Source organism: Carassius gibelio, chromosome B3 (genome assembly GCF_023724105.1).
Source record: "Carassius gibelio isolate Cgi1373 ecotype wild population from Czech Republic chromosome B3, carGib1.2-hapl.c, whole genome shotgun sequence".
Lineage (NCBI taxonomy): Eukaryota > Metazoa > Chordata > Actinopteri > Cypriniformes > Cyprinidae > Carassius > Carassius gibelio.
In genome coordinates, this window is record NC_068398.1 from 25,686,421 (window position 1) to 25,713,731 (window position 27,311).

A 27,311-nucleotide genomic window follows, 5' to 3' on the forward strand; every position below is an offset into this window, starting at 1 on the left:
CCTCATCACTCATTCAATCACAACAAAAACAATCAAAACCATTAATAACAGTATGAACTGGCCAGTCAAACCACAATATCCACAATGACCCACATCTCTGTGAGCTTCAGTGTGTAAAGCATAGATGACTTGTAGCAAAATGACCAGTGAAGCAATGAATTGGTGCATTGTCCATTAGCAAGTATCATTTACTGCACAGATAGAACCTTCTGGATCTGATCTGAGCAGTGAAGTGTATGTTTGACACTGTGCTATGAATGCATTTGAAAATTTTTTAATGCATTCAGTTATAGTTTTAAATGAATGCTTCGTTATTCTCAAACTTTTCATTTCTTAGATACAGTGAAGCGAGATATAAACTCGTCAATATAAACAGACTTAATTGGGAAGAATATGGTTCCCATTGAGATCTCTGTTTTTTATTTTTGTATGTATGCACAAGCAATGAAATAATGAAGTTGTGGTGAAATATGAGCCCAGTGTATGTTTGTTTAGATGTAAATACTGTGAGCTTTCACACTGCAGGGGGATAAGGGGGTGGTGGGCCCACCATACCTTCTCCAGCTCCTGCTGTCCGTCCAGACCGGTCAAAGTTGTGAGATCACATGCAAGTTAAAAGAGCAGATGATATACGGAGAACATTAACAGCAGCTATAGGATTATTTTGCCCTGTTCAGTAGGTGAACTGATCTCATTATGCAATTTTGCTAATAAATTGTTTTTTAAATCTGCTTATATTATGTCCTTGATGGGTTTCAGACAAGCACACCGCTGATCAACCTATAAATCACAGGAAGCTAAGAAAATAGTTTTTATTAAGTTAACCCTTCCTCTATAGCTTTAAAGTAAACTGGGTTTATCATATGAAATGAATGGAAAAAGTCTACATTATGAATGACTTTATAGACATCTGATCTCGCTGTCAGTTCATAAAAAGTGAAGAGCTCGATTGTAAAGTGGACTTAGTAGCCATTAAAGTTGCAGACCCATTTCAGCCATACTGCAAACATCAGCAACATGTTCTCTAACATGAAATATTCAGCTGATGGCTAATGGGAGTCTAATACATTTACATCACTCCCAGCTTCATAGAACCACAGCATACAACATACGTGACGCCATCTTAATGCCTTTGTCTCAACTAGACTGCTAAGATCAATGAGTTTGTGGTTCTAGGAGATAAATGATGAATGAAGATTGTCTTAGTCCATTCACTAAACCTTGAACTTTTGTGAGGTAATTATATGTCCTATGTAATGGCAGAAGGCAGACTTTGTTTGTGTGTATGTGTGTGTGTGTGTCTGTGATTATTTATTGTTATATTTTGTGCAAATGTACTTATTTACTTAACTCTAATTTAAAGTCAAATAGTACAATTAAAATAAAATAAGCAACAGTAGAATTCCATGAAATATAAATTTTTTTGCGAAAAGTGTTATATGAGTGCTCCAAATAAACTCAGATGTGTCTAGAGCATTTGAATGCTTCTGTAGTGTGAAGTGCAGCACTCTGATTTCATTTTTTTATATTCACACAAATGTAAATATTTTTGGCATTTGGCAATAAAGCGTTTTGAAAAATATATATACTGTATATATTATAACTGCAATATTCTATAATGGTGATAACTAGAGTTGTTAAATCTTTTGATTTAATAACAACAATTATTATTCTTTTTATCTATTACAGCCTGTATGTCCAGGTCACGGCACCAGACAGGTGCATCCGTCTAAGCCATTAGCAGCTCTAGTGCTTATGTCACTTACTGATTGACCATTTAAAATACTAAATGGATGTTCTGGGCACCACTATTTCATCTAGTACTCACCCTGCCTAGAACTTGCATTATTCTCTTATGCAAAAGGAAGGATAGAGTAGACCTGCCTAATAGCTCTATGACAAATATGCTTAGCTTTTACTGGCCTTGAAACCTTTAAAGAGCTAGTTATGTTGCTTGGGAACACTACTTCCTTTTGCAACTGCATCTTACAACCTTGAAGGCATGCAATTAGCTTTCAATGAATTTTTTCAGTGCTGTTTTACATCAGCATATCACAACATCAGCGGAAAAAAAAAAACTCAACTAAGTTTCCAAAAAGCTTCTAAGAACATGGCAAGGTTACTCCTGAGAAGTTCTAGGCCTATTGCTGGTCCAAAAAAGTCAATGTCATTTTCACTGTTCATAATGTAATAAGCATTTCTTTTTGGAAACTTGTTATAAGCAAAGGCAAAGCAAGGCAAAATATTATGTTAGAGTTAAGGTTCCCACTGTTTATAGCGTGACTTTTTCTGTTGTTCATTATTATTATTTATTTTTTTTTTTTGTGATTCCTACAATGATTTCTATTTGTACATCAGTTAGTTTCTAAAAATAAAAAAGGTTTGAACGTGACTCAATGGAGGATTTGGCTTTCTCTATACATAGCATAATCAGTAGGGATGTCCAGATCCGGTCACGTTATCGGAAATCGGGTCTGATCGCGTGGTTTCAGACTGGATCGGAATCGGACGTTACCTCCCATTTAGGACTCTGATATATATATATAATAAAGGTGTGAATAAATATATATTTAAACTCAGACATTATAGACATTATAGTCTGCACATGATCTGGTGTTTCATTCGGACCCAGAATAAGCCGATAAGGCGAGATGAACACCACGAAGCGCTAAACACTCCTGCAGTGTGTGTTTCATGAATACTCGATGCCAGAGGGTGCTCTCGCACAGAAAGTCATATCAGGAAATTCCTTATATGGGCAAAAGCGTCTAGCTATCGCTGTATGAAAACAGTTGTTTTCACAGAAAAACAAAAACCTTTGGAAAAACGAAGACATTAATATATGATTACGACAATATATGATTTTTCAAGTCATCTCCAGCAGATGATAAAGTATATGAACAATGCAGTGCTGACAGACATAGCATTTATTACAGTATAGAAACTATTCTGCCTTATTATGTGATAAACAGTGTTTGTAGTATATAAACAAATCATTATTATTTGTTATAGATTTCTAAGCCAATTAAATACATATATACAATAATAATACCAGTCAGAAGTTATTGAACAGTAAGCTTGTTACTGTTTTTTTAAGAAGTCTCTTCTGTTCACCAAGCCTGCATTTATTTGATCCAAAGTACAGCAAAACAGTAACATTTAGAAATATTTTTACTAGCCTATTTAAAATAGCTATTTTCTATTTGAATATATTTCTAAAATGTGATTTACTGAACATCCTGGATCTGTTTTCTCTCTCTTCTTTATTCTTTTTTTAATGTATTATAGAAGTATCGGATCGGGACTCGGTATCGGCAGATACTCAAAATCAAATGACTCGGACTCAAGGGCAAAAAAACCTGATCGGGGACATCCCTAATAATCAGGGAAATTTACTGTCACTATAAATTTCTCATATAATTTTTATCACAGCATTTAAAGTTGTATTTCTTTTCCAAGCCACTTTTAAAGTCTCAGATTTTTCCAGGTTTTTCATGACCGTGGGAACTCTACAGCTAGGCTTGGGAAAATAATAATAGAAATAAAAAGTTTATGTTAATAACCGTAATAGGCATAGGGCCCTCCGTTGGAAATCAAAGCCTAGTGTCGGGAGAAAAGCAGCAGACGTGGATGAAAAATGGCTACATTTGTATTTAGCGCTCTCATTTGTCCATGAGAAATATGAGAGGCTGGCTTTCATGATTCATTACAAAAAACTAAAATTAATTTAAAAAAATTAATCAAAGCTTTGACCAAATTGAAAGTCAAATCAGTAGCATAATAAGGAGTGATGCGATCAAGGGAACTGGCCATATGAAGCTGAGCAACAGGCAGGACAGTACAACGAATTAGAGTGGCACAACTGTAGCGAGGTGGGTCATACCCAGTGGAACATCTTTATCAAAGGAGGGCTTGGGTTTGGAGTCTTCTAAAACAGGCTTTAGGGTGGTCACCTCAGGCGTTGGTTCATGTGTGTCCTCTATGAGAGAACGGTGAGCTTTTAGTTTGGACAGCAGAGGACTGAGGTGGTTTAGATTGCAAACAAAGTCAAAATTAGTTCCTCCTCCTAAACAAAGAACAAGACCTTGATGCATCTGTTAGTTTGTTCATGAGACAATAGCTATAATTGCCATTCAAATAGCTTTTCTTAATAGACAAACTAACTCTAAAAGCCAGTGTCATGCTGTTTCTCTAGATTTATTTTACAGAATTTGTCATTTTAGAGACATTCTGCTCTGATGACTTCTGCCAGCACAATTGAGCTGGAATTTCAGGTTGCTGGTTGATAAGAAGGTTTCGTCTGTGCTCTCTGAGGGAGCCTGGGGCTTGCTGAAAGCTTGTCACTTGTACCAGAACAATTCAAAGCGGGGAAGACAGATTACCCTTTTTTGTAAACTATGACCTATTTCCTCACATCTGAGCCTCATCCAAGCATACATCATGAGAAACCAAAAGAAAATCTACGATCTATCAATGTTATATGACCAAATGTACATTTTAAAAATGATTGTGAGCACACAATGCAGGCAGGACAAAATGTCTTAAAGAAGCTATTCTTAACTTCATTTTCCAACAGTTGAAGACATCTCTTTTGCCCAAAATCTTTAGGTGTCTTTTTTTAGTTATTGCAAATATATTTACCTTTTATATTTTCTACAAAGCTATTTCCGCAATTTTTCCATGAATTTGATTGATTTCTCTAACTTTTCAACACCTGGAGATGTCATTTTCTTCTTCATTTCCCATGTTTTCCATTGGAAGTGGGAACCCTTTGGTAGGGAATCTGGATGCCTTAAAATTAAATGGTTTGTATACCACATTTTCATAAGGATCACAATCACTTTGTAAAGCAATACTTTGTAAACCAGTTCTGTGGAAACTGTGATTGTGATCTCTGGTGTCCTTCAACAAATGAAAAATAAAGCCCAACAAATAAATTCTCCAAGACATTTTGCAGTGGACCTGAATGAATGAATATCTTCACAGACATCTGAAACCAACACATGGCTGAGTGTCACCGTCAGCATATGTGTCCGGTTTCTCAGTATGAGACAAGAAACACACTGTCATGAGTATCACTCAGCTCTTCTGCGCTTTGTGGGGAAAAGGGGGTTTTCAGGCTTACATTTTTTTCGCCTATTTTTATTACAGTAACTACTTTTTTTTTCTCTTTATATACAGACCTTTCACTGGCCCATCACCCGGTCCCATATGCGATGCTCTCCCGTTCTTCATGTCTTGTTGATGGCTATCACCGATGGTCATGTTGGCTACACCAGATGCTATGTTGTTCCCAGGAGAGTGCTGAGAGTCACCCACCTGTCCAGAATTCATGTGGTCCTGATGGTCCATTCTGAGATGATTTCAGTCTGTAGAGTAAAAACAGAAAATAGTGATCAGGGGTTAATGTGGCAATGTGACAAATAAGTGCTGCATTGCCTTTTAGCCATAAGACGTCTCCTCCCTCACATCCAATTAATATTATTAGTAGCAGAATGATGTACATATGCACAGACATATTTACTTGTTTGTTTGTTAGTTGTTGTTTTAGTTTAGTTAGTTGAGATAAAAAAAAAAAAGGTGATCTAGCTCAGGCAGGAGCAATGATCACAAATTGATCCATTGTATGATACAAATGACTTACATAGAGTCAGGAGTTAGCTGGTTGGTTGGTTGGTTTGTTCATTGGTTAGTAACCTTTTTTTTTAACTACGGTTACACTATGATCTTAGTTAAATTAAAATTAAATTAAATGTATGCATTTAACAGACGCTTTTATCCAAAGTGACTTACTCAGGCTATCAATTTTTACCTATCATGTGTTCCCGGGGAATCAAACCCCCAACCTTGCGCTTGATAAGGCAGTGCTCTACCAATTGAGCTACAGGAACACAGTTAGTTAGTTAGCTTACTTTATTATCTGAGATTCAAAGAGTGACCTGGCAAGAGCAAATAACACAAGAAAAGTCCATTTTAAAAGAGATTCTAATATAGGCAATTTTATAAATAAACAAAAAAAAACAACAACATCAAAATGACAAAAATGGCATTCAAATACCATAGAGACCAATAATGGCACTCAAAGTCGTTTTCTAGTAACTTCTAGTATAAATTCATCCCATGGAGGAAGTTCTGTCAGATATATATTTTTCTTGTTGCTTGGGTGTCAAAACATCTTATAAAAAGAAGAAGTTAGATGCATAATATAATTTGACCAAAAACTGCAATGACAACTGTATACAGAGAGATAAGATGGGCAAATACAAGCAAATGATAGTCCATAAATCAAGTGATTAATAAACTCAATGTGAGCAGTGAGTATTCAGTCTAATCATTCAGCAGTTATCCGTTCTGCTCAGTTTCATCTTTATTTGTCAAAATTTGTATCCTTTATGGAAAACAAGTTATTTTATTTGGTAAAACTATATATTATGATTAAGTTCCCAATTTTTCAGACTCTATATGATCAATGTTCAATCAATCCCATGATGCAAAGTGAATATATCTGCCATGGTGAATGAAACACACAAAGGGCAATAAGATTACAGGAAACAGCAGGACAGCAGGAAGTGGTAAGAGACCTCTCTTCCTCAGAAACAGCTTCTGGTATGTAGCTTCTTAACATGTAGAGATCACATAATTGCTAATGTGCACATGTTGTCCATTATAGGTAAAAACCAATTACTGGCTGACAGAAAGCCAATTCGAGTCTCTCTGCCATACATAGAAGGTACCAGAACCTTTCAATCCAATGAAGAGAGCAAGATTAGATATTGTTTGAAGGTATTAAAAGATGGATTGATGGCACTGGGATTTCTTTTACACTTAAATCATGCCCAGGGGAAGCCATTTCCTGTTGTTTTACTTATGGTCACTGGTGTGCTGTGTGTGTCTGAGTCTGTTCTTCCTGATACAACTAGGATGTGGTTTTCCTTTTAGCAGTTATACTTTACACAATGTTAAACCAAATTTATGTAGTCCCAGCAGAGCTATTAGTAAACTCTGGAGACAGAAAAGTGAACGCACTCATCCATCTGCCTTACACGGGGTGCCCATAAACATGAATTCCATTTGTGTTGAAATGGATTAGATGGCTCACACACGACATTGTCACATCCCATAATTCCTTTTTGTGGATGACCCCTGTGTACGTTATCGGACACCCAAATGTTTGGCCTGCCCTCCGAGACCCACACATCAAGGTCATCTGGATGTGAGAGTCATAATGAAAACCAAGTTGTTTTAGGCAAGAAGTGCTGTGGAGCTGAAAATAGTGCCAAAGCTGCAGGGGTGGGTTTACATTTGTCAATTACATCATCCTCAAAGTCAGCAGTGACCAGCAGGGTAGAACAACACCAGAAGCCAAAATGGCCTTTAAAGGGCATAGTTCCTCCAAAAATGAAAATTCGGTCTTCATTTCTAACCCATATGACTTATGGTTATTTTGTAGCTTTGAAGCTTCAGTCACCATTTATTTTAATTGCAAAGAATATGGAAAACATCATAAAATTTTCAACATTCATGTTCCACAAAGTCATATGGGTTTGTAATGACATATTTTGTGTGAACTATTCCCTTATGCTTTGTATTTGAAGGTGTTTTGTCCCCAGTACCATGATTGCACAAATGCCCTGAAGATTGGGAAGCGTCGTTCTCCAAATTCTCCAGGGAGGATCTGTCACCACCTTAATAAACTCTCACAAGCTGGGTTTCCCTGAGGCAGCCGTGGTGCAAATTCAAGCCTGACTCCCGCAGGATCCTTATGCATTATTCAGAGCGAGCTGTGATATCAGTAAACAGAGCTTAGAAACCATCTGCAGTCACAGTCAGTCCAGAACTAGATAACCAGTGGAAACCACCACTACATCATTAGGGACTGGTTTATTTACCAAAAATATTTGTCGGAAAACACAAACTGGGGAGAAATATCTAAAATGCTTAAAACCTGAAAAAAAAGGGAGGATAGCCTTCAGCAGATGGTACGTTTAGGATGATTGTCCTCAGCATGGTATCCTGGAATCCCCATCAGACCATAATCCATCTCTTCCAACAACCCGTCACTCATATGAGAAGTTAGAAGTTAGCAAAAGAGATTTATCCAATCAATTCCAGATTGACAAAATTGTCCAAGCCTATATCCTTATTCAAGAAGTCATTTCACTCCCAATGTCACAATAGGAAAAAAAAAGGTTTATTGCAACTTTCTTTTTAAACTGACTGATTAAATTAATATTTCAAATACCATTGGTTCTCACACGGTTCTGCATGATTTTCTTTTTCTTTTCCTCACACAATGTTGAAATATAGCGTACATGAGGCCATATCAATAATTTTAATGATGCTTTAAGTTAGGTTGACCATATGCACCATTAATGCGTCCCAGCCAGGATTTTAATATTGCCTAAAATATCCAGATTTTGGCTGTTTGCACTGTGCAGGTCGATCGTTGTATGTCATTCATGAGAGCTTTAGAGAGCAGAGCAGACGGCTCTGTATGTTTTCGAATAACTCTCGCACCTACTTTGGTGTCTTTTTATTTGATCGTGCACAGCAATAGTTCAGGTCGAACGAACAACAAACGTGCGCATATTTGCATCGCTTTCATTGTTCCCTGTAGATCTCACCTTCTCACGCACAGCCCCACGATTGGTCGATTATGAACATTAATTGAATGTTATTGATCAAACTGCTTTGGATGTTCTAGGCAATATTAAAATTCTGTCCGGGACGTGTCCTGTATGAACAGCGCATATGGCCACCCAATTTTAAGTATAGCCCAAGGTTACTGGTTAATTTTCAATTTAATTGTTTTTGTTGAAAAAGCGGTGTGAACATGCTTTATTTTTGTGTTTGTGTGTTCCACAGAAGAAATTTTAAGTTTTGAATTGTATTTTATATGGAACATTTCTTTTAACCATCTTAAACAGTTCAGTCAATCAATCAGCTTCACTTGCTGGTTTACCAGACTTTGCTGGCAAAAAACATAAACTAGCCTGAGGAAGCGCATGCTGGTCTGGACAGAAGAAAAAATGTGTTTGGCGTGTAATTCAATGTTTGCTAGAAGGCTCTGAATGCATGTCATGAAAAGCATGACAATTTCCATCAGTTGAACACTTGAACTTGTCCATAGGGAATCGACTGGATTGTGGAGAGCAGACACCAGATGGGTTTCAAGAATAAGAGGAACTGATGACATCAACCAGATTGTAGGCAGAGCAAGGTATTACATCCTGATAGAAGACTGCAAAGACAAACATTTTCTTTCTGTGCAATCACATGCACAATGAATATCCAGGAGTATGTTACAGTACAATTTGAGATTTCATGTTGTTTTTATTTCCAGAAACATTGTGTTCCGATTTTGCTGCCCAAGTTTTATGTTCATGCAATTCAGTCTCCTCTGGCTGGAATTCAGATTGACAAACAATCGCTGTTCACGGTGCTCTGAATGATTGTGATCCTTCCTGGGCAGTGCAGTGAAAATGTCAGTGCCCCTTTAAGAAGCCGACGCCTTACTTCCTGACGATGGATGTCTCTCACTCTCTGTCTTTTATTTGTGGTTAAGGGCTTGCCACGGAGCAGAAAGGGCAATGCTGGATTTATGAAGGGTAGGCCTTGGAATGCAGAGGGCTCTTGAAAGACAACGCAGGGCAACATGTGGTCGATATAGCTAAGGGGTGGCCCTGACCGAAGTGGCCAAAGGGTGAGACAGAGAATTGTAATGTGAGTTGGCCTTCAGCCAGAGACGGGCAACTCTCACCTCATCAATATGCAAGACACATTACTGCAGAAAGCACGAGAGAATGAGAGAGCAAAAAAGAGGGTGAAAGGGAAATGGAGACTGAGAGAAAGAGGAAGGAGGGGGGCAGAAAAAGAAAGAGGTATGTAGTACACTAATGTAACAGAACAGCTCAACAATAAGGATGACACGCTGGTTCAGAGCCAGAGTCTGGGAGTTTTGGGCCTTTTGACAGAAATGTCACTTTCTTTATTTGGGCTGTACTACACTGTTGAACATTGTTTGCATGCCTTGCAAACATAACTATTTGGTTTATACTGATGTTTTTAGCATCACCAAAAATCTAGGTGAATTGCAAAAAAAAAAAAAAAATCACGTCTTGGAACAAGTGCACGTTTTTGCACAAACATCCAGAAACATGAATACTTTTTTTGGAATAATTAAATCATGAAATCATGGGCCAATTTTCATTTTTGGGTGAACTAACTAACCCTTAAACAGTTTATCTGATTTTCAAAATAATTGTTATTTGTTAGGTGTTAGTTAACCTACTGTTTATGAATTTACAGCTGTCATGGAGTAGCTGTAATTTTTTCCTATTATTAAATAACATTTTTAAACATTAAAATCAAAATATATTATTATTTACTTTGTTAGTTATTAGTTTATTTTTGTTAGTATAAAAAAGAATGAAACAATGCCTAAAGAAATTTAGTTTTATTTTATGACACATTTTATACACATCGCTAAATAAATTGCGTAATTGGTGATGCTAGTAAAAATTTTGCTGAATTACTGGCCCAGACTAGCAAGTAAATAACAAGCCGAAAATAAGCCTTATCGCTGAGCCCTGCTTGCAACAATACAGTAAACAGAGAGCAAAGGAGAACAAGTGATGAGGAAGACAAAACAGAGAGAGACAGAGAGGGAATGTGTGAGGGTTTCTGAGCTGAAAGGACAAGAGCGTGTAGGCGGAAAGGAGAGCGAAACAACAAAGACAAAACTGCAGGAGGAAAGAATTCAGCAAATGAGAAAAAAAGAAAGGGAGGAGGACAGAAAAAGAGAGCACTTTGGGAATGAAAGGATGAAGGGACTTCAGGCGAGAGAAAAGAAAGAGTGACAGACACGCAGACAGAGCCTGCAGCTGTATGATACAGCAGATTTCTAGAGGGACTTTCACTGATTTTGCTGCAACAGTGCAATAGGCTGCCATCACATTTAAAGTACTGGGGCATCGTGGGTATTTTCATTGCACTCAGCCCTGTCTTCTCTCATCAAATCACGTTATTTTGCCTGAGCACACGGAGCTAAATGATCCTGCAGCACGGCAGATCTGAAAGTTTACTTGAGGTTGTGCTTGGCCCACCGACATGTATCCATGTAGTGGGTGCATTTGCTGACCATTTGATGACCTTCTCAATTTGGTATACTCTGATCTGATTGGTAATGGAGCCCCTAAAGGCATATAGTGATGGAAATAAATTAAAAGGGAGGAAAAGTAATATCTCAGTATGTTCTTTCACAAAACCTTTACATTTACCTGAGAAACTGAGAAAACAACAACAACAACATTTCTCTGGGAAATGCAATAAATGTGTAAGCAAACACAAATTGCTTTGCAAAGGATATCACAAAGTTTCTTGGAGGAAAACCCAAAGTTTCTTGGAGGAATGCTACAGTTTTGCGAGAGAACCCAAAGTTTCTTGGAGGAATGCTACAGTTTTGCGAGAGAACCCAAAGTTTCTTGGAGGAATGCTGCAGTTTTGCGAGAGAACCCAAAGTTTCTTGGAGGAATGCTACAGTTTTGTGAGAGAACCCAAAGTTTCTTGGAGGAATGCTACAGTTTTGAAAGTGAAAGTGAAAGTGAAGTGACATTCAGCCAAGTATGGTGACCCATACTCAGAATTTGTGCTCTGCATTTAACCCATCCGAAATACACACACACAGAGCAGTGAACACACACACACACTGTGAGCACACACCCGGAGCAGTGGGCAGCCATTTATGCTGCGGCGCCCGGGGAGCAGTTGGGGGTTCGATGCCTTGCTCAAGGGCACCTCAGTCGTGGTATTGAAGGTGGAGAGAGAACTGTACATAAACTCTTCCCACCTACAATTCCTGCCGGCCTGAGACTCGAACTCACAACCCTTCGATTGGGAGTCCTACCCTCTAACCATTAGGCCACGACTTCCCTAATTTTTTTCCCTAATTTTTTTCCCTAATTTTTTTCCCTAATTTTTTGCGAGAGAACCCAAAGTTTCTTGAAGGAATGCAACAGTTTTGTGAGTAAACATTAAAGTATAATGTTTCTCCTCATCTCATATTTCCATCACCATGTGTCCTTAGCAGCTCCATAGGATGGTTGTCTTCGTGCCTCATCTGGTGTCATGACAAGTAGTGTCCTCCTTGGAAAGGTCTCCATCAACTATCAGTTAATTATTATCCTAAAAACATGTGAATGATATGAATGTGACGAGTGATTGGGAAATGAGCGACACCTGCTCCACTCACCGGTCTCACGTCCTATGGAGGAGATGGAAGGATACAAAAGAGGAGCAACGACAGTGAAGGATGAGAGAGGACCAGGCCTAGGCTTTTTTTTGTGTTTGGTTTTTATTTGAGCACGACAGTCGTCCGCGAGGGGCTGTTGCGCTGTTTTGTGTTTATTTGGTTATTAAAGTTTTGATTTGAATGTCTGCCGGTTCCCGCCTCCTTCTTCCCGAAATTAAGTTTTTATCCTGTTACAATGTAAAATATGTATGGCTTACTATATAGTGCATAATAAACATTTACAACTGATTGACTGCTAATTAATAAATAAAAAAATATATTAAGTCAATAAGTGTAATCATTTATTCATAAAATAAAACTTGGGACATTTAACACATAAAATAAAAAACAAAAAATTACATGTAAGGTAAGTGCAAATTCGTAAGCTATCGGGCTAAACAGGTTATCTGTATACTATAAGTTTACTAATAATACATCAATTATTGTGATGTGAATGAAACCTTTTGCCACCTTTTGTTGGAGCCATTTCCAATCAATCAGATATTTGTTTCTTTAAAAGCTGTACATAGATGGTCAAAATCAGCACTGTCGACTTTAGATCAGATGCAAATAGTGCAAACGTAGGAAACCTTGTCATATATTGAAGAACCCGTGGCCAATTTTCAATATGGCATGATGCTAATCCAGTCATGCGTGCTAAATGTGATGCTATGTAAGCTGTCAGTGGTCCTAGTGTGGTGAAGATCGGCCGTTTTTCTGCAAAACTGACCTGACTTTTGCTTATTCAATTGGAAAAATGACCATCTGTCAAACCCTGCACACCAGATACCAGGAGGTAGGGGTGTGTGTGTGCCACGACATGATGACATGGCAATACATAAGCTCACATTACCTCATGTATGTCTCTTTGTATAATTAGGGCTTGTCAGTAAATGTACAGCCCTTAGCAAGGGCAGACGTCGACAGAACCCAGCTGATGCCATAAGAAGAGAAATCAATAATCGCTCATCTTCAATGAGCCGAACAACAAGCAGGGAAAAACCTGGCAAGTTAAATATGTATACCCATAATGCTCTCAAAGACATTTCTTGCTTCCACGGTAACCAGCCCAGCAAGTCAATATGGTCAATTCCCACACAAAAACACCCTCCTTCCACATGAAATTCATCATCTTTTTTCTTGGTTGGTGTTCATAATCCATAGCTTTTCCAGCACTAAGAATCTTAATCTTCGCAGCATAATGAAGGTTCATGTCTAAATGAAAAGAGTAAATGAGAACAGTACATATGACATAAGTGTCCTGAACTCTGAATAATTATGTTAGACCCTTGTGGCTTTAAAATATATTATTTGTAAGCCATCCGTTTGCACTCTTCCATTTCCTGTCTATGTTATGTGGATTGTCTGCTTTCCAAGCCTCTAATACATTGAGGTTAACATGAAATAAACTTTAACTCTATTTCATTTATTTCTTAATAAACATTCCTGGTTTTATTGTGAATAATGAATCTGTTCATGTTATTTTAAATGTAATAACTCAGTTCAAGACTTTGTGAACTGTCATCTCAAAATCTCTTATTTTAACTGAAATCAGCTTTATGGTTGAATACACACTGTAGAAGTAAGTTCGGCTGCATACAGCATATCATGCAGATTTTTTTTTCAATTACCCTGGTTGTGCTAATGTTTAATAATGCATTATTCAGAATATGTTGAGGAATCTCTCAGTCCTACATCAAAATATCTGTCATGTCCAGGTCAAATGTAGGGTAGGTGATTTTGGAAAGGCTAGCGATAGCAAGCTCACTTTGAAGCATAGGATCTCATCCTCCCTGCATAATCACTATTCAAAGCCACACCTCCTCCAAAACACATGAACGTGCACAGGCAGACCAGAGACTAACCAGAGACACGATGAAAGATGGCATTGGTATAGGGTTGAACGCTACCCTTTCAGATTACCTCATGTCTCCTTCACCTTCATTAGAGTACAAAGCTCATAATATTACAATATTAATGGAACATGCTGATGATGTATTATCATACAAATGATGAGCTTTTCATAAACCTTGGAGGATTTTATGGTCCTATGCCTTCCACAGATATTAATACATGTAAATACATTTAGACAACGTAACTTAGTGATTGCTATCAGATGTGAAGAGACTTTTTCAACCAGGATAACAAAAAAATGTTTTGAACCAAATTATATACTTTGTCCTTAACAGGCTGGAGGCAGATGAACTATGACGGTCTAGACGACTGTCTAGACATGGTAGCTATTCCTTAGACAGGGTATGTCTGAGCTTAAATCCAGCTACTATACTCTGAACACAGCTCCATATTTGGGTGGTCATTGCCCTACAACTAAAATACTAGCTTGTTAATCATCTGTCCCCTTTAAGAGCCCAGAGATACACTCATACCTTAGCTTCTCTGAGGGTTAAAAGGGTCATTGGATGCGACATGCACTTTTCCGTTTTTTTTAACTGAAATGTGTGTTGGCAATGTTGTTTACAGAACCACCCTATAAATATAAAAATCTTTACCCCTTTCTCAAAATTTCAGCTACCTCACCTACAGAGGAAGTGAGTATAAGGTTTTCTATTGAATCTTTGCCAATGGCCTTTCCTAATAATGTGCTAATTAATAAGTCTCACAATGAAATCGGCTAAACAGTCCCTCAGAGAGTGGCTAGGAAGAGAGGGGCGGGGTCAGCAGAGCTCATTAACATTTAAAGGAAAATGCAAGAAAATGGCTTCCTCTGAATAGAGCTGTTTTTGACAGGGTAAAAAAAAAAAAAAGCAGTTTTTTACACTATCATTGAGAACATTTAACCAAACTATGTCAAAGCCTTTTCATTAAGACCCTAAAGAATCATATCAACTTGTGGAGAATAGGCATCCGATGACCACTTTAAATGAACCAGACTGTCCTTTCCAGCTCAGCGTTTCTGTTCACTAAATTTATTGGTCTCTCTCAGTGTTTTCTCAGACGGACCAATTACATAAGTGCACTATACGTGGTGTAATTGAAGTGTTCGGGAGATGGTTCTGCAATGCCCCTGCAACAATGCAGCAGCAAAAACAAACACTCAAGTCAAGTCCACTCAGGTGAAACTACTTCCCAGAGGCAGTTTAGTGTGAAATTGTTTACTGTTTTTTTTACAATTTGTAGATCGGTAATAATTGTGTGTGTGCTTTGGTTGTTATTGAAGGGTGGGCAACACGGCTAGCTTCCCTGTCTGTGCACAGTTAGGTGCCGCTCTGCCTCTGACCCAGTTTTGTCCATCCCAGCTAGCAGCGCAGATTGCAGCATCACTTCAGAAGTGTGCATCAATCTCAAGTCTCCTCCCTTTATTCTATCTCTTTCTCATTTTCTCTCTCTGTCTGTTCCCGCAGAGCTCCAGCACTGGGCAGCAAGATCAGTGAGGGCGATGGCTGCAAGTCTGCATGTGCCAAATGCATGGCAGGTGCAGCTTGATCAAGATATTGCTCAGTATTTTCTCAAGCATTGCAGCATGCTTGCACCAGCCAGCAAGATTAACTGGTAAACACTAAATCCAGTGGTCAGGAGCTTATCTTTTCATTGGCCCTCACCAAAATCATGCTTATGTGTTCACCCACAAAATTCTGTAAATAAATGTCATTTCAAAACAGTTTGGGTTTGTTTCACCTGTTAAACAGATGAACATTTAAAAAAAGATTCTAGCCTCTCTTTTCAATATGATCAAGCCAATGACCATGACTGCATGGCTCCAAAATTCCCCCAGAAAGCATCATACAAGCATTATTAATGTGGTCCATTCAGCTCCTTCACTATATTCCATGTCTTCTGAAGCCACATGATAGATTTGTTGGAGGGAAAAACTTAATTTATGTGGTTATTCACTATTAATCTTCACTCCATTGCTCTGATATCCAGTGAGACTGGATCATTGAGTTAGTGAGAACTAGAATGGTCTGATTCTTGAGCAAATTAATTGATTCACTGAATTGAAAACAATGATTTCTTTACAAATTGGACATCTCATGAACGCATCAAGGTGAGCTGTAGGGCAGAGACTTTCCATGAATAATGACTAATTAATAAATAATTGGTCATTCTGGAGCTTGATGTCTTCATACCTAATTCAACTGATATGTAACAAAGTGACTGAGATATTCTTCAGAGATGCACCTTTTGAGTTCCAAAGACGACAGAAAGTCATATAGGTTTGTAATCCTCAAGGTGAAGAAGATTTAGCTGAAGTTTTGTTATATTATTTTCTTAATGTGAAGAACATTTGAATAATATAAATAACCTTTATCTTTTTAAAGAAACTTTTGTGCATTTGGAAAATTCTATGGGTGTTAATGTTTCTTCTTGGAACCACTGATGCTAATAAAGAACCTTTATTTGTGTATAAAAAGATTTCAGAACAAGATTATTAGAACTAATAATGACATGAGCATTCTCAAAGAAAACATAGATGATGTGCATGACTACAATCATGACTTAAAAGCCTCATTTATGCATAAACACTGCTGTGTAGATCCAACAGCAGAGATGTCCTTGATCTAATCGAGAGACGCAACCTTCCCATCTGCCATGTGTTCTAGACCCACCTCCCAAGTCTTGCCCAGACCCCACAAGAGTTCAGTTCGCACCCACTGAACTGAATCTGCACGTTAAATGAACCAACTGGCTGAGCAGTCAATGTGTTTGTGTGCGCGGACTCTGGCTGACATGAAATAATGCTCATGCTGCCAGACAAAGTCGCTGCTGATAACAGCATGATCCACTTAGCATATGAAAATATTCAGTCCCCGAAAAGGACGGTTGGCATTTACGTGAACATGTGTTGTACAGATGCTGTCATGAAGAGGAAAATGTCAGTCTGGTGATATACATCCACCACAAAATGTGCGCGGATGCAGATAGCTGAGAGGCACAGGCATCATAAACCACTCAACCGGCTTCAATATTGAGAATATAAGATGTATAAACGCCATGAAATCAGCTTGCGTATATGTGCAAGATGCATTTTTGTGATCTCCAGCCGCTGCACACAGGAAGTTAGTCATCTGTTGCCATGGTGCATCAGGGAGTTCAGGACTGCAGTGTACACTGCATGGGATCTGGCCTACCAGACCAGAGAGACACTGTCTCACTGTCTTCAAGACTTGTTGAATCTGGTTTGTCGTATTTGTCGTATCCCCGGATGTTCCTGAGATCTTATTGAGCGATAATGGTTTTTCTAATAAAATTAAAGTGAACTCTATTGCTCACATCCCCCTTGTGGAGACCCTCTGACAACATATGGTCAAAAACATATGACTCAATTACTACATACGGTAATGCAATTCATTGAGAATATTGATTAAATGACTTATCATTATGACTTTTTAATGAACTAAGCTAAATTATGATGCAGTCATTATAAGAAGTGAATTTTCTTCTAAATGCAAGGAGAACTGTGATCCGAAATCAAGACCAACCTCCTCCATTCTGAAGCTATAAGTGACTAACAGTGAGAAACTGAGGCAAGTAACAGGCGGTTGTCTAACAGGAGTAACACACACTTCATCGCGAGATCTGTGAACGAATCAGATTTACCTAATGTTCCATGGGTCTCCTTAATTGCCATGGTTAATTAGATTATGCTTGGCATAACTGGACAGAAGGCACTTTGGTTCTTTATAACGCTGGGATCTACTGTCAGTAAAAGGCTTAGTTTTATGAACGCAAAATCAACCCCCCCTGCCCACCCCAGACTATTACAGTAATTAACTTTTTGGGGGGCTTTTATTTTATAGCAGCCTTGCAGACAGCATCTAGTATAACAACTTCGGTTAATAAGTCTGAATTTTAAATAATGTTTGTCAGCTTTACTGGAATGTCTGTTTTTGTAAATCTGTTCAAAGCTAATAAGGAGGACTAGTACTTAATTTCCTCAGCTCTTTTGGTACATCCCTTGCTGTATCTTTTTTTTATGATATTTGAACTCTGTGGCCACTTTATAAATTTCCTCCTTTTTTTCTACAATCTAAAAACTGGCTCAAAATAACGAGTTTAGTTAACTACGTGTTTATAATTTCCACAGACAGGCAATGACAAAAACGTATGACAGAATAGCAACCGACCGACCATTACCCTACATAACGATCAACTTCTCCAGAAAGAGCCGCTACTATAAAACCATGCTGAAATACCGACCGCAAATGACATTTCGTGATCTTTCAATATTATAAAAATGAAAGACTACATACATAATCGATACGAAGGCGACTGTGCCGTTGGGCTGAAGGCACAAGGCAGGCGGCATGTTCGGCGGAGATGGGCGTGGGGGGGAGGGGGTGTTAGATAGATGCAAGTCGACCGTTATGTTTCAAATGTTACAGCCAAGATTTTCGAATTCATAATGTTTATTTTAAAAAAGAAATGTTACTTACGGAGCGAACAATGGGCGAGGATGATGAGAGTGTGGCCAAGCAACAGCCGTGATGAGAGAGAGAGAGAGAGAGAGAGAGAGAGAGACGGGGAGGGCGGGGGAGCAAGGTGTGTCCGCTGCCTTGAAAATGCAGAATGAAGTCTATACATCCTTGTATTCTCATACAAATCATAAAACAGAAGAAAAACAGCGAGTTTTATGTAGTTTAACGGTCAGATTACATATAAACTGAAGCAATAAAAATACGTGGGATATTGATTAGCCTAAATGTTACCGATTCAGGCTTGTTGCTTCTATTTCCCATTAGGCTAGTGGAAGTGTTTTTGTGTGATATCACATTTTCGTTCCATAGACTGTTTTATTTGCAGAGTCGCCCAGACAAAAGACCCTTGTGGTGTTACAACGGTCAGCATCCTCAAAAAGCGGTGTTCGCTTAGGAGAAAAAGAGGGTTCTTTCGAAGACCTGGGTTCTAAACCACCTTAAATCTACAGATAAAGGAGAACCTTGTGTAGCCATGGCGAAACACACACACGCAACATCAGCACCATTCTCAGCCGAGAGCAAACTGCGAAAATCGCTTTACGCCGGAGGATCAGCGACGCGTCGAGTCCGCTTCTCGCTGTCAGGCGGATCAGGACCACGCGCAAAAGCCGCATAAAACCTCATGATCGATTTGTCATCCGTTATGACCACAACGGACCTGTGGGAAAAAAAAAACCTGGCCACCTTTCATCCCGACTGACTTTACGCACCGGTGAGAGCCACATTATGCTCCATCGTCAGTGTCTCAATACTTCTAGGTTTTTCCACACCGGCAAACCGCGTGCACGTGAACCATTGCATGCGTTCTGTCACCACACTGTCTCGAGATCTCATGAAATTCCTGCGTGCCATGCTAAAAGGCAAACATAATGCAAAGTAATATTCTTTTAAATGAAAATAAATGGTTATTGTCTATATTGTGCATCCATGAAACCAACTATCTTTTAGTGCGAATGCATGAAGAAAGCAATCCGATTTATTAACAGTTTTTCTTATCGATGCAATCTCAGAGAAACTGCATGCATTTTCTTTCATATCTAGATTAAACTAAAGAAAATCAGGCCCGTTATGTCTCAGTCACACACCCAGCAGTCGGATTCACTAACATCTCAACACCAATACACTGTTCGCAGGGGTAAAAAAAAAAGAAAAACATGGTGCTATGGCTTAAGAGCATATCTCAGTGCTTGATCAATGATGAATCGCTGTTAAATACAAGTCTTTGAGTTTGTAAAGCGGGTTGACTTACCTCTGTGGCACACTGAGTTATTGTCTGTCCAACTGCAGCAGTCAGCATGAACAAACCCCGCCAGCTCCTTCAGCGTCCTGCAGAGGGAGGATGGCGCTAGAGAGAGAGAGAGAGAGAGAGAGAGAGAGAGACCAAGAATGATGTCAGGATGAGCTCTGTGCACTACTAATAACATCACATTTCTATCATATTCACAACCGACCGAATGCTATCCTGTGTGTTATATTATATTTTACTTTTTAGGGTGTCTGCGTTGTGATCATCTGCATTTATTGCAGATGCTTTCTAAAAATGAAGTAAGGGTTTACAAACCTTTTTATACCCTAAGTTTTTTTACTTTTTTTTTTTCCATATAGGCCTATAAGAAGCTTATACTGTGTGAGAAAAAGACATGGACCCCTTTAGAAACCCCTTGAAAGTTCCCAGACCTCAGTTTGAAAATCCCTGGCAGAGACTATTATTAAAGATTTTGTGTGAAACCTGAATAAAACATGCTACTGTGACTACAAGTTTTTTTTTTTAATTACTTGGAATAAAATAAACATTAACACATCAAATACAATTTTAAAATACATTTATTTAAGCATAATTTCTAATTTTCATTCAGTTTTACTTGAAGTGATAAAAAATGCATAAAAATATGTAGACATTTAGAAAATGACAGAAAACAGAAAATTACTAAATAAAAGGGTACTAAAAGCATCAAATATAACAATACAATTAAATGTAAACTATGTAAATTATACTAAAATAACACTAGCGACCACTCTAATTCAAGGGTGTCCATACCTGTTCCGGGAGGACCACTGTCCTGCAGAGTTTAGCTTCCACCCTTAATAAAAATACCTGAACCAGCTAATCAAAGTCTTCATCTCTCTAGAAACTTCTGGGCAAGTGTGTTGGAGTTCAAATCTGCAGGATGTTGGCCCGCTGGAGCAGGATTGGACATCCTTGCTTTAATGTGTTTATAAAGGTCAGACAAGGCCATCCAAAGCTTATCATATTCGAGACTTGGAAATATGACATCAATTCTTTTTATTTTGAGCTGGTTCTACAGTAAGTCTTAGACATTTGGGTCAGATTTTTGCTGATTCACTGCACAATGAACGCAAGCAAGCTAATGCATTACTGTTTTAAAAACTGTGTGCTTTTCTGATCAACCCCTGTACATTTTTACAGTCTAATCTTAACAGACAATCATGATACACACAAGCTCTCTCTCTCACACACACACACACACACACAGACACACACATTGCACCATATGCCCCCCAAATTCAGCCATATTCCCCTGAGTTACATACCAAGCCAAGTCCTTCACCTGGACAGCTTCACATTAACAGTACGAGTCCTTGTGCTCCTCTGTTTCACCACTTCACAACCTGCTGCTGTTTTATCCCAAAAGACAGAAATTGCAAAATCAAATGTAAATCCTTCTCCTTCCTATTGCTTAGCAAGTTATCTTGATCTTTTACATACAACAACAATAGTAGATTATCTTCGAATACTGTATGAAAATGAGCGATGCTGTTGATGTTCTCAATGTCCCTGTGTTCTTCAGATGTGAGAGATGCTCGGTTGAGGTTGGGCTTGGGTGGGAGTTGCTCAGCAACTACAGTAGACCACATGTGAATGAATAGGCATCTTTTTTCTTTTCTTTTTTCATATATTTTCTAATGGAGACTGACAATGTATGTTGCACTGACTGCCTTCCTGGGTTGGATTTTTAACCCCTCTTAATTTCAATATGTTTTGATACACCAACTTTAAAATGTCAAATGATGATATTGCTGCATTATTTCCTACAGGAGATAAAGTCTGGCTGTTACAAACACTTTTGGCCATTAGGTGGCGTCTCAGCCTTGTCACTATGACTGTCTGTTCTTCTTCAGGACTGAGGTAGTAGATTTTTTCTTCAGCATAAATCTGACTTTTTGATATTAATGTATGCACTTGTTTAATTAAAAATAAAAATTCATAATAACAGTTTATAAAATACTTTCATTACACCTTGCCACTGTTATTTTCACTTAGCTCAAAACATTCTAAAATTGTAATGTAATAAAAAGTATATATTTTTTTTTCTTATAATAGCACATAGTAATTTAAATGATGTAATTTTATGTACATTTATTAATCGTAACTTAGGTAAATGCAAGCTTTTTTTTCCAGGGCAATACAAAATATATCCTGAAAAATATTTACTGAAATAAAACCAGAAATAAAACCAACCAACTAGTCCCAGCCTCGACCATAACAAAACATGAACCGGATATTATATAACTGATAAGACAACACTAGTTTAAATGTTGTCTTCAGTAGCTATCCTCTTGTTTTTTGGTGTTCCTGTAAATCTATTTCAAGAGCATGTTACACTATGACTGTATGTAAATATACACGCCATAGCCAAACAAAATTAACTGAACATTGCTATTCAAACTGTGAATATAAAGGTATCCTGGCAACAAGACAGGAAGTAGCAGTTTATTTCTGGATGTAAATATATTTAGCAAAACAAACTTCACAGTAATCCATGCAGCAGCTTTACTGTGAAGAATCCCTTCTTGTGCTGCTGCTGCAGCTATAGATTGTGTGTATCTTTGCGCGTCGTACCACTCCATGTGTCACTAACACAATAACCCGCTCTGCCTCAGCGTTTCTCAATCCTGCTGGACACAGCTGAAGCTAATGTGCTATTTATGAGTCATTGTGTTGAAAAATCAAAGGAGATGCTTGCGTCCCACAGCCTGACAATAAGGGAGACAAATGACAGCATCTCCGTTGCCATGAGCCACAAAGACAAACAGGAAAAATACAATAGCTTTTGAATGGAGAGCTCTTCTGGTCTGTGAATGAACACTTGCCAGCTGTGGACCCACACAGGTCTATCACTAATCCATGAGAATGAGCTGTCTGTAATCTAATCATGTGTGTATTGTCGATGTTTTATTCACCTAGCCTGATTCTGATTGGTCAATCAAGGTATCCAGTGGTCAGACATTTCTAATAATGGTCACACTGTATAATATCAGTCTGTTTGTTGGTGTAACTAAAACTGAATCAAAATGCATGTCTCTGTGTTCACACTGGTGCCTGATTGTTTTATACAAACAACTGTTGACCGTGAAATTAACTCTGTGAAAATGTCTTGTTGTTGCTATAGGGCAATGCTTTTATTCAGTGCATTGGACAACTTTTTGGGTTTTAGAATAACACATGGGTAAATGTATAAAATAGTTTCAGCTCAAATTGATATTTAAATATTTAATTCTGTACTAACATGGGATAAAGTTAGAACATGAACAGTTAGCCGTTCACTGTCACTAAATACACCTCTTCATGAAGAAACAAACATCTGAGCATCGGTTGTATGAAAACGCTGGATACTACATCAGTAATTACACATAAGTCACAGTATGATATATCTTTGGTTTAGTCCATCCATATCACATCACATTTACAACATAAACACTTTATTTAAAAGCATTTACCACTACTAACCAAAATGCAAATCTATATAGGATCCAAGACACTTTCTTAGAAGAGAAATGTTTTACACATGTAATGTGTATTTCCTTTTATCATTCATCCTGTAAATCTGTAATTCACATGGACACCAGTGATCCAGAGTCTTGTCTCTTTCCAGCTGTTTCTGTAAAAGTTTTTAATAAGAAAATCTGCTCCATGTGTCGTATAAAGTAGGTAACTGATTCTGTTGAGGTAAGGTCCATTTTAATTTTGAAGTTTGTTTATTTTTTTATCAACTGACAGTGAGTTTTAGACTTTGTGGACTTGCACTGACACATAAAAAATCATTGACATAAGTTCATGAGAACAAATATACATAATATAGCCTATATATACCAGCAAATGCATTCAATTTCAGGACACACTTAGAGGGAGTTTGCTCCTTGCAACGCATTACAAAATAATTGTTTAGTCTGATGATGCAGAAAATCTGTGCAACTCACATAAAAAATAAAAAAATAAATCTGATACAGGAAAACTAGTTCAAGGGCATTAGAGAGCGTAGAGCTGGGCTGAAGGACTCTTGATAACTGCAGAGGACAGTAGTGCCTAAAAGGAAAATGTGAGACAAGCAGATTAAAATAGAACCTCCTTTCTCCATCTATATCCTAATTGGAAACAGCACCAAACATCAATGCATTTCAAATTCATAATCACCTGATCTGAGCTCTTGCATTTTCCCAGCCATGATGTGTTTAACAAACGCTGCGGGAGAAAGGATGAAAGGACGAGATTAAATGATAGAATAATACATCGAATATATTTGCTTTAACTTTTCAAATTTGGAAAATAGTCACACCTTCATATCTGACACATTGGTTTTCCCTCCTCCTGTCCTGCCATCAGCTGTTCTTCCTCTGATTCTGTCAGTTTCTCACCTGCAGGTACCACATGTGATGCTCCGTGCTTGTTTCCAGCAGCGTTAATCTCAAGGTACAGTAAATATGTAAACCCAGGAGTCAAACACAGATTTTTTTAAGCTGCTTACTGTATGTTAAAAATAAATCTCTTCTTAATTTAACAAAGCAGTCATTTGGTTTGTTAGCAAAACAGTGTAAGAGCTGTTGTGTAGCAGTGTTTTGTATTTACTCAATGTTGAAAGAACATGGCGAAGTTCAGAGCCGATCACAGTGCCGTTCCCTTCTTTGAGACTAAGAATAACAGACGTCTGTTCTAGGACCAGAGGGTATCACAGTGAAACCTCATCCTTATTGTTCCCATGAGAGAGAGACTCACTCAGACAACAGAACAGGGATGTTAAACTGTAATAGCTTGCAGACACTCGCATGGAAGCTCTTTTATACTGACCATCACTGACCATCAGGTTAGTTCAAGTTGCATATGTGGTCTCAAATCAATATGAAGAAACATTTATGTCTTCACATACAATAGGTACTCAATTGAGACTGGGGTTTTAAAGCCTAAAGTTTGTGTGAAACCTTTTAACCTTGTTTTACTGATGTTGTTCATGGCATATAATGTCACATACTTTAATAACAAGGTTAAAGACCAGTCAATATATAAATGTTTTGAACTCAACATAGCCTGAAGGTGGGATGTACTAGTCCTGATGAAGCTTATTTCTGCCACAGCATACAAATATAAAACGGTTAATTGGTTGTATTTCACAAATCAAACTTTTTTCTTGGAATTGAGCATTTATATCTCCAATTTAGATTTTCTTTTTCCATGGAATTCATAGTTCATAATTTCTGTTTTCATCCTCCATTTTTTACACACCTTACTGTATACACACACGTAATTCTGAGAAAATTTATGAGAATATAAACTCAGAATTGCAAGTCTGAATTGTGAAATACAACCAGTAACGGTGTAACGGTACGTTTGGGGTAAGTAAGATTTTAAAAAGGTTTTTGAGAGAAGTGTTTTATGCTCACCAAGGGGGGGGGGGGGGGGGGGTGGTTTGATTAAAAATACATTCAAAACAGTATTATTATAAAAATTATTTGAATTTAAACTAACTGGTTTCAATTGTAATATATTTTAAAACTGATGGCAGAGCTGGATTTTCAGCATCATTACTCCATTCTTCATTGCCACTTGATCCTTCAGAAATCAGTTAAATATGATGATTTGCTGCTAAAGAGACATGCCTTATTAATTAACAGTGTTGAAAACAGTTGTGCTGCACATTTTTATTTATTTATTTTGTATAAACTGATATCATGATATTAAATGGATGACTAGAAAGTTTAAAAGAAAGTTATTGTATTTTTGTAACAATGTAAAAGTCTTGTAGTTTTTTTTTTTTTCAATTGAACACTTTCTGTCACATATTCTCATTTTGTTCCAAACCTGTATTACTTTTTTATCCATGAAACTTTAAAGAAGATATTTTGAGGAATGTTAGTTTTTTTCTTCTTCCATACAACAAAAGTATACAGGGACCAGGGATCATAAAGCTAATAAAAGGACAGAAATAGATGTACCATAAAAGTGGTTTAATATCAGGTATACTGTGTAAAGCAAACAAACAAACAAAAACTTTCAGTCTTTAAACTTCAAAATGTGATGTTAAATTCAGTGTGTTGCTTGTGTTGAACTCTGAAAGGCCTGAGTGAAACTAGTTTCTACAGCAGTCATTTTCAGTGTACACTGCTGTATATCTCAAGTCATTTGATTTGAAGGTTTATACTGAATGCTTTGTGTGAGGAATGGACTGAAACTGAAGGCACTATACACTGGTAATCAGCTCTCAATCCTCATTTGCCCCTGGTGACAAAATAAAAATTATAATAATATGAGTTTGGAATAAAATGATGCTGATTAAATAATTATATTATAATTATTGCTTTGCATTGTGAGGAGGGATCTCCTCATCCACCACCAGGGACTAAATTATGAAAGAATGTTAATTTCAGGATAACTATATAATGCTTCATTAAAACTTGAATGTATTTTTTATTTGTTTGCATCTGAATGCATATAATGGCACAGAAAATTCAGTAACCTTACCTGCAGCTCAGTCTGAACCTCACCTTTAAGATTTTCTACCTATAAAATATTCCCATTCAATCTGTCACTTGAGCTGTGGTGAATCACATGACAACCGGGGGGATGTAAACTCCTGTAACTCTTCCAGTTTCTGCTTGCATCTGAACAGTGCTGTGGAGCCTTCTCGCTGACTGCGGCATGGGACCCCCTTCTGTTGCTGTGATTTCCTCTCTTCTTTCTAGGTCTCCTTCTGTGGGATGTCCCATCTCCAGACACAGAGAGGCAGGGCTGTTGGGAGTGTCTGGTTTCATGTTGTTAAGCCTGCATGAAGTCTCAGTGACAGCGTGGGAGGGGAGATGTATGTATGTGCACAGATTAAGATCTGTTACTTCACTGGATTGAGCTTTTTATAACTCAAGCAGACATGCATTGATTGTATATCATGCCAGGATGAGTAACTCAATAAAGTATCGTGGTCTGAGAGAACAATGATGGCTGCACTGTGTACATTTTGTGATGAGTGATTTACATTGCAGCAGCAACAGTTCCTTGAAATAGTGAATAATAATAAAGTTATAGTTAAAGGAATAGTTTATCCAAAAAATTAAGAATAGCTTTTACTCACCCAGAATGAGAGTCCAAACAGCTGATAAAAACATCACATAATGTAAGTAATCCACTATAGCTGGTATTTTGTCAAGAAGCAACTTGCCAAAGTACACTACAAAATACAAAAATTCACTTTACAAGCCATTCACTGATGGACTGGAGATGTGTGGAGTACTTGTAAATTATCTTGATGTTTACCTGTAACTGCAGAGGATCCATTGGTGAGCAACTGATGTGATGCTAA

General features: G+C 37.8%; 1 protein-coding gene and 1 long non-coding RNA gene across 6 annotated transcripts in view; both read right to left on the reverse strand.

The window, feature by feature from the left end:
- The window catches only part of LOC127952686 (microtubule-associated protein tau-like), a 40,289-nt gene extending 18,751 nt beyond the window's left edge, over positions 1-21,538 (reverse strand). The window contains exons 1-4 of one of the 5 annotated variants that reach the window (XM_052551347.1): positions 21,484-21,538; positions 21,280-21,363; positions 19,976-20,071; positions 5,184-5,369 (exon numbers count right to left, since the gene is read on the reverse strand). In XM_052551347.1, the coding sequence (XP_052407307.1) occupies positions 5,184-5,352 (169 nt within the window). In that variant the 5' untranslated portion in view covers positions 5,353-5,369; positions 19,976-20,071; positions 21,280-21,363; positions 21,484-21,538. Of the gene's footprint in view, positions 1-5,183; positions 5,370-18,684; positions 18,747-19,975; positions 20,072-21,279 lie in introns of those variants that run through there. The other 4 variants (XM_052551351.1, XM_052551349.1, XM_052551352.1 and 1 more) reach the window with 4 other exon arrangements.
- Positions 21,539-23,136: 1,598 nt separating this feature from the next.
- Positions 23,137-27,071, reverse strand: LOC127952692 (uncharacterized). The gene is made up of 3 exons (XR_008153029.1): positions 24,303-27,071; positions 24,161-24,208; positions 23,137-24,052 (listed from the first exon to the last, which is right to left on the reverse strand). It is a non-coding gene; the product is annotated as an uncharacterized LOC127952692 (long non-coding RNA).
- Positions 27,072-27,311: the final 240 nt, after the last annotated feature.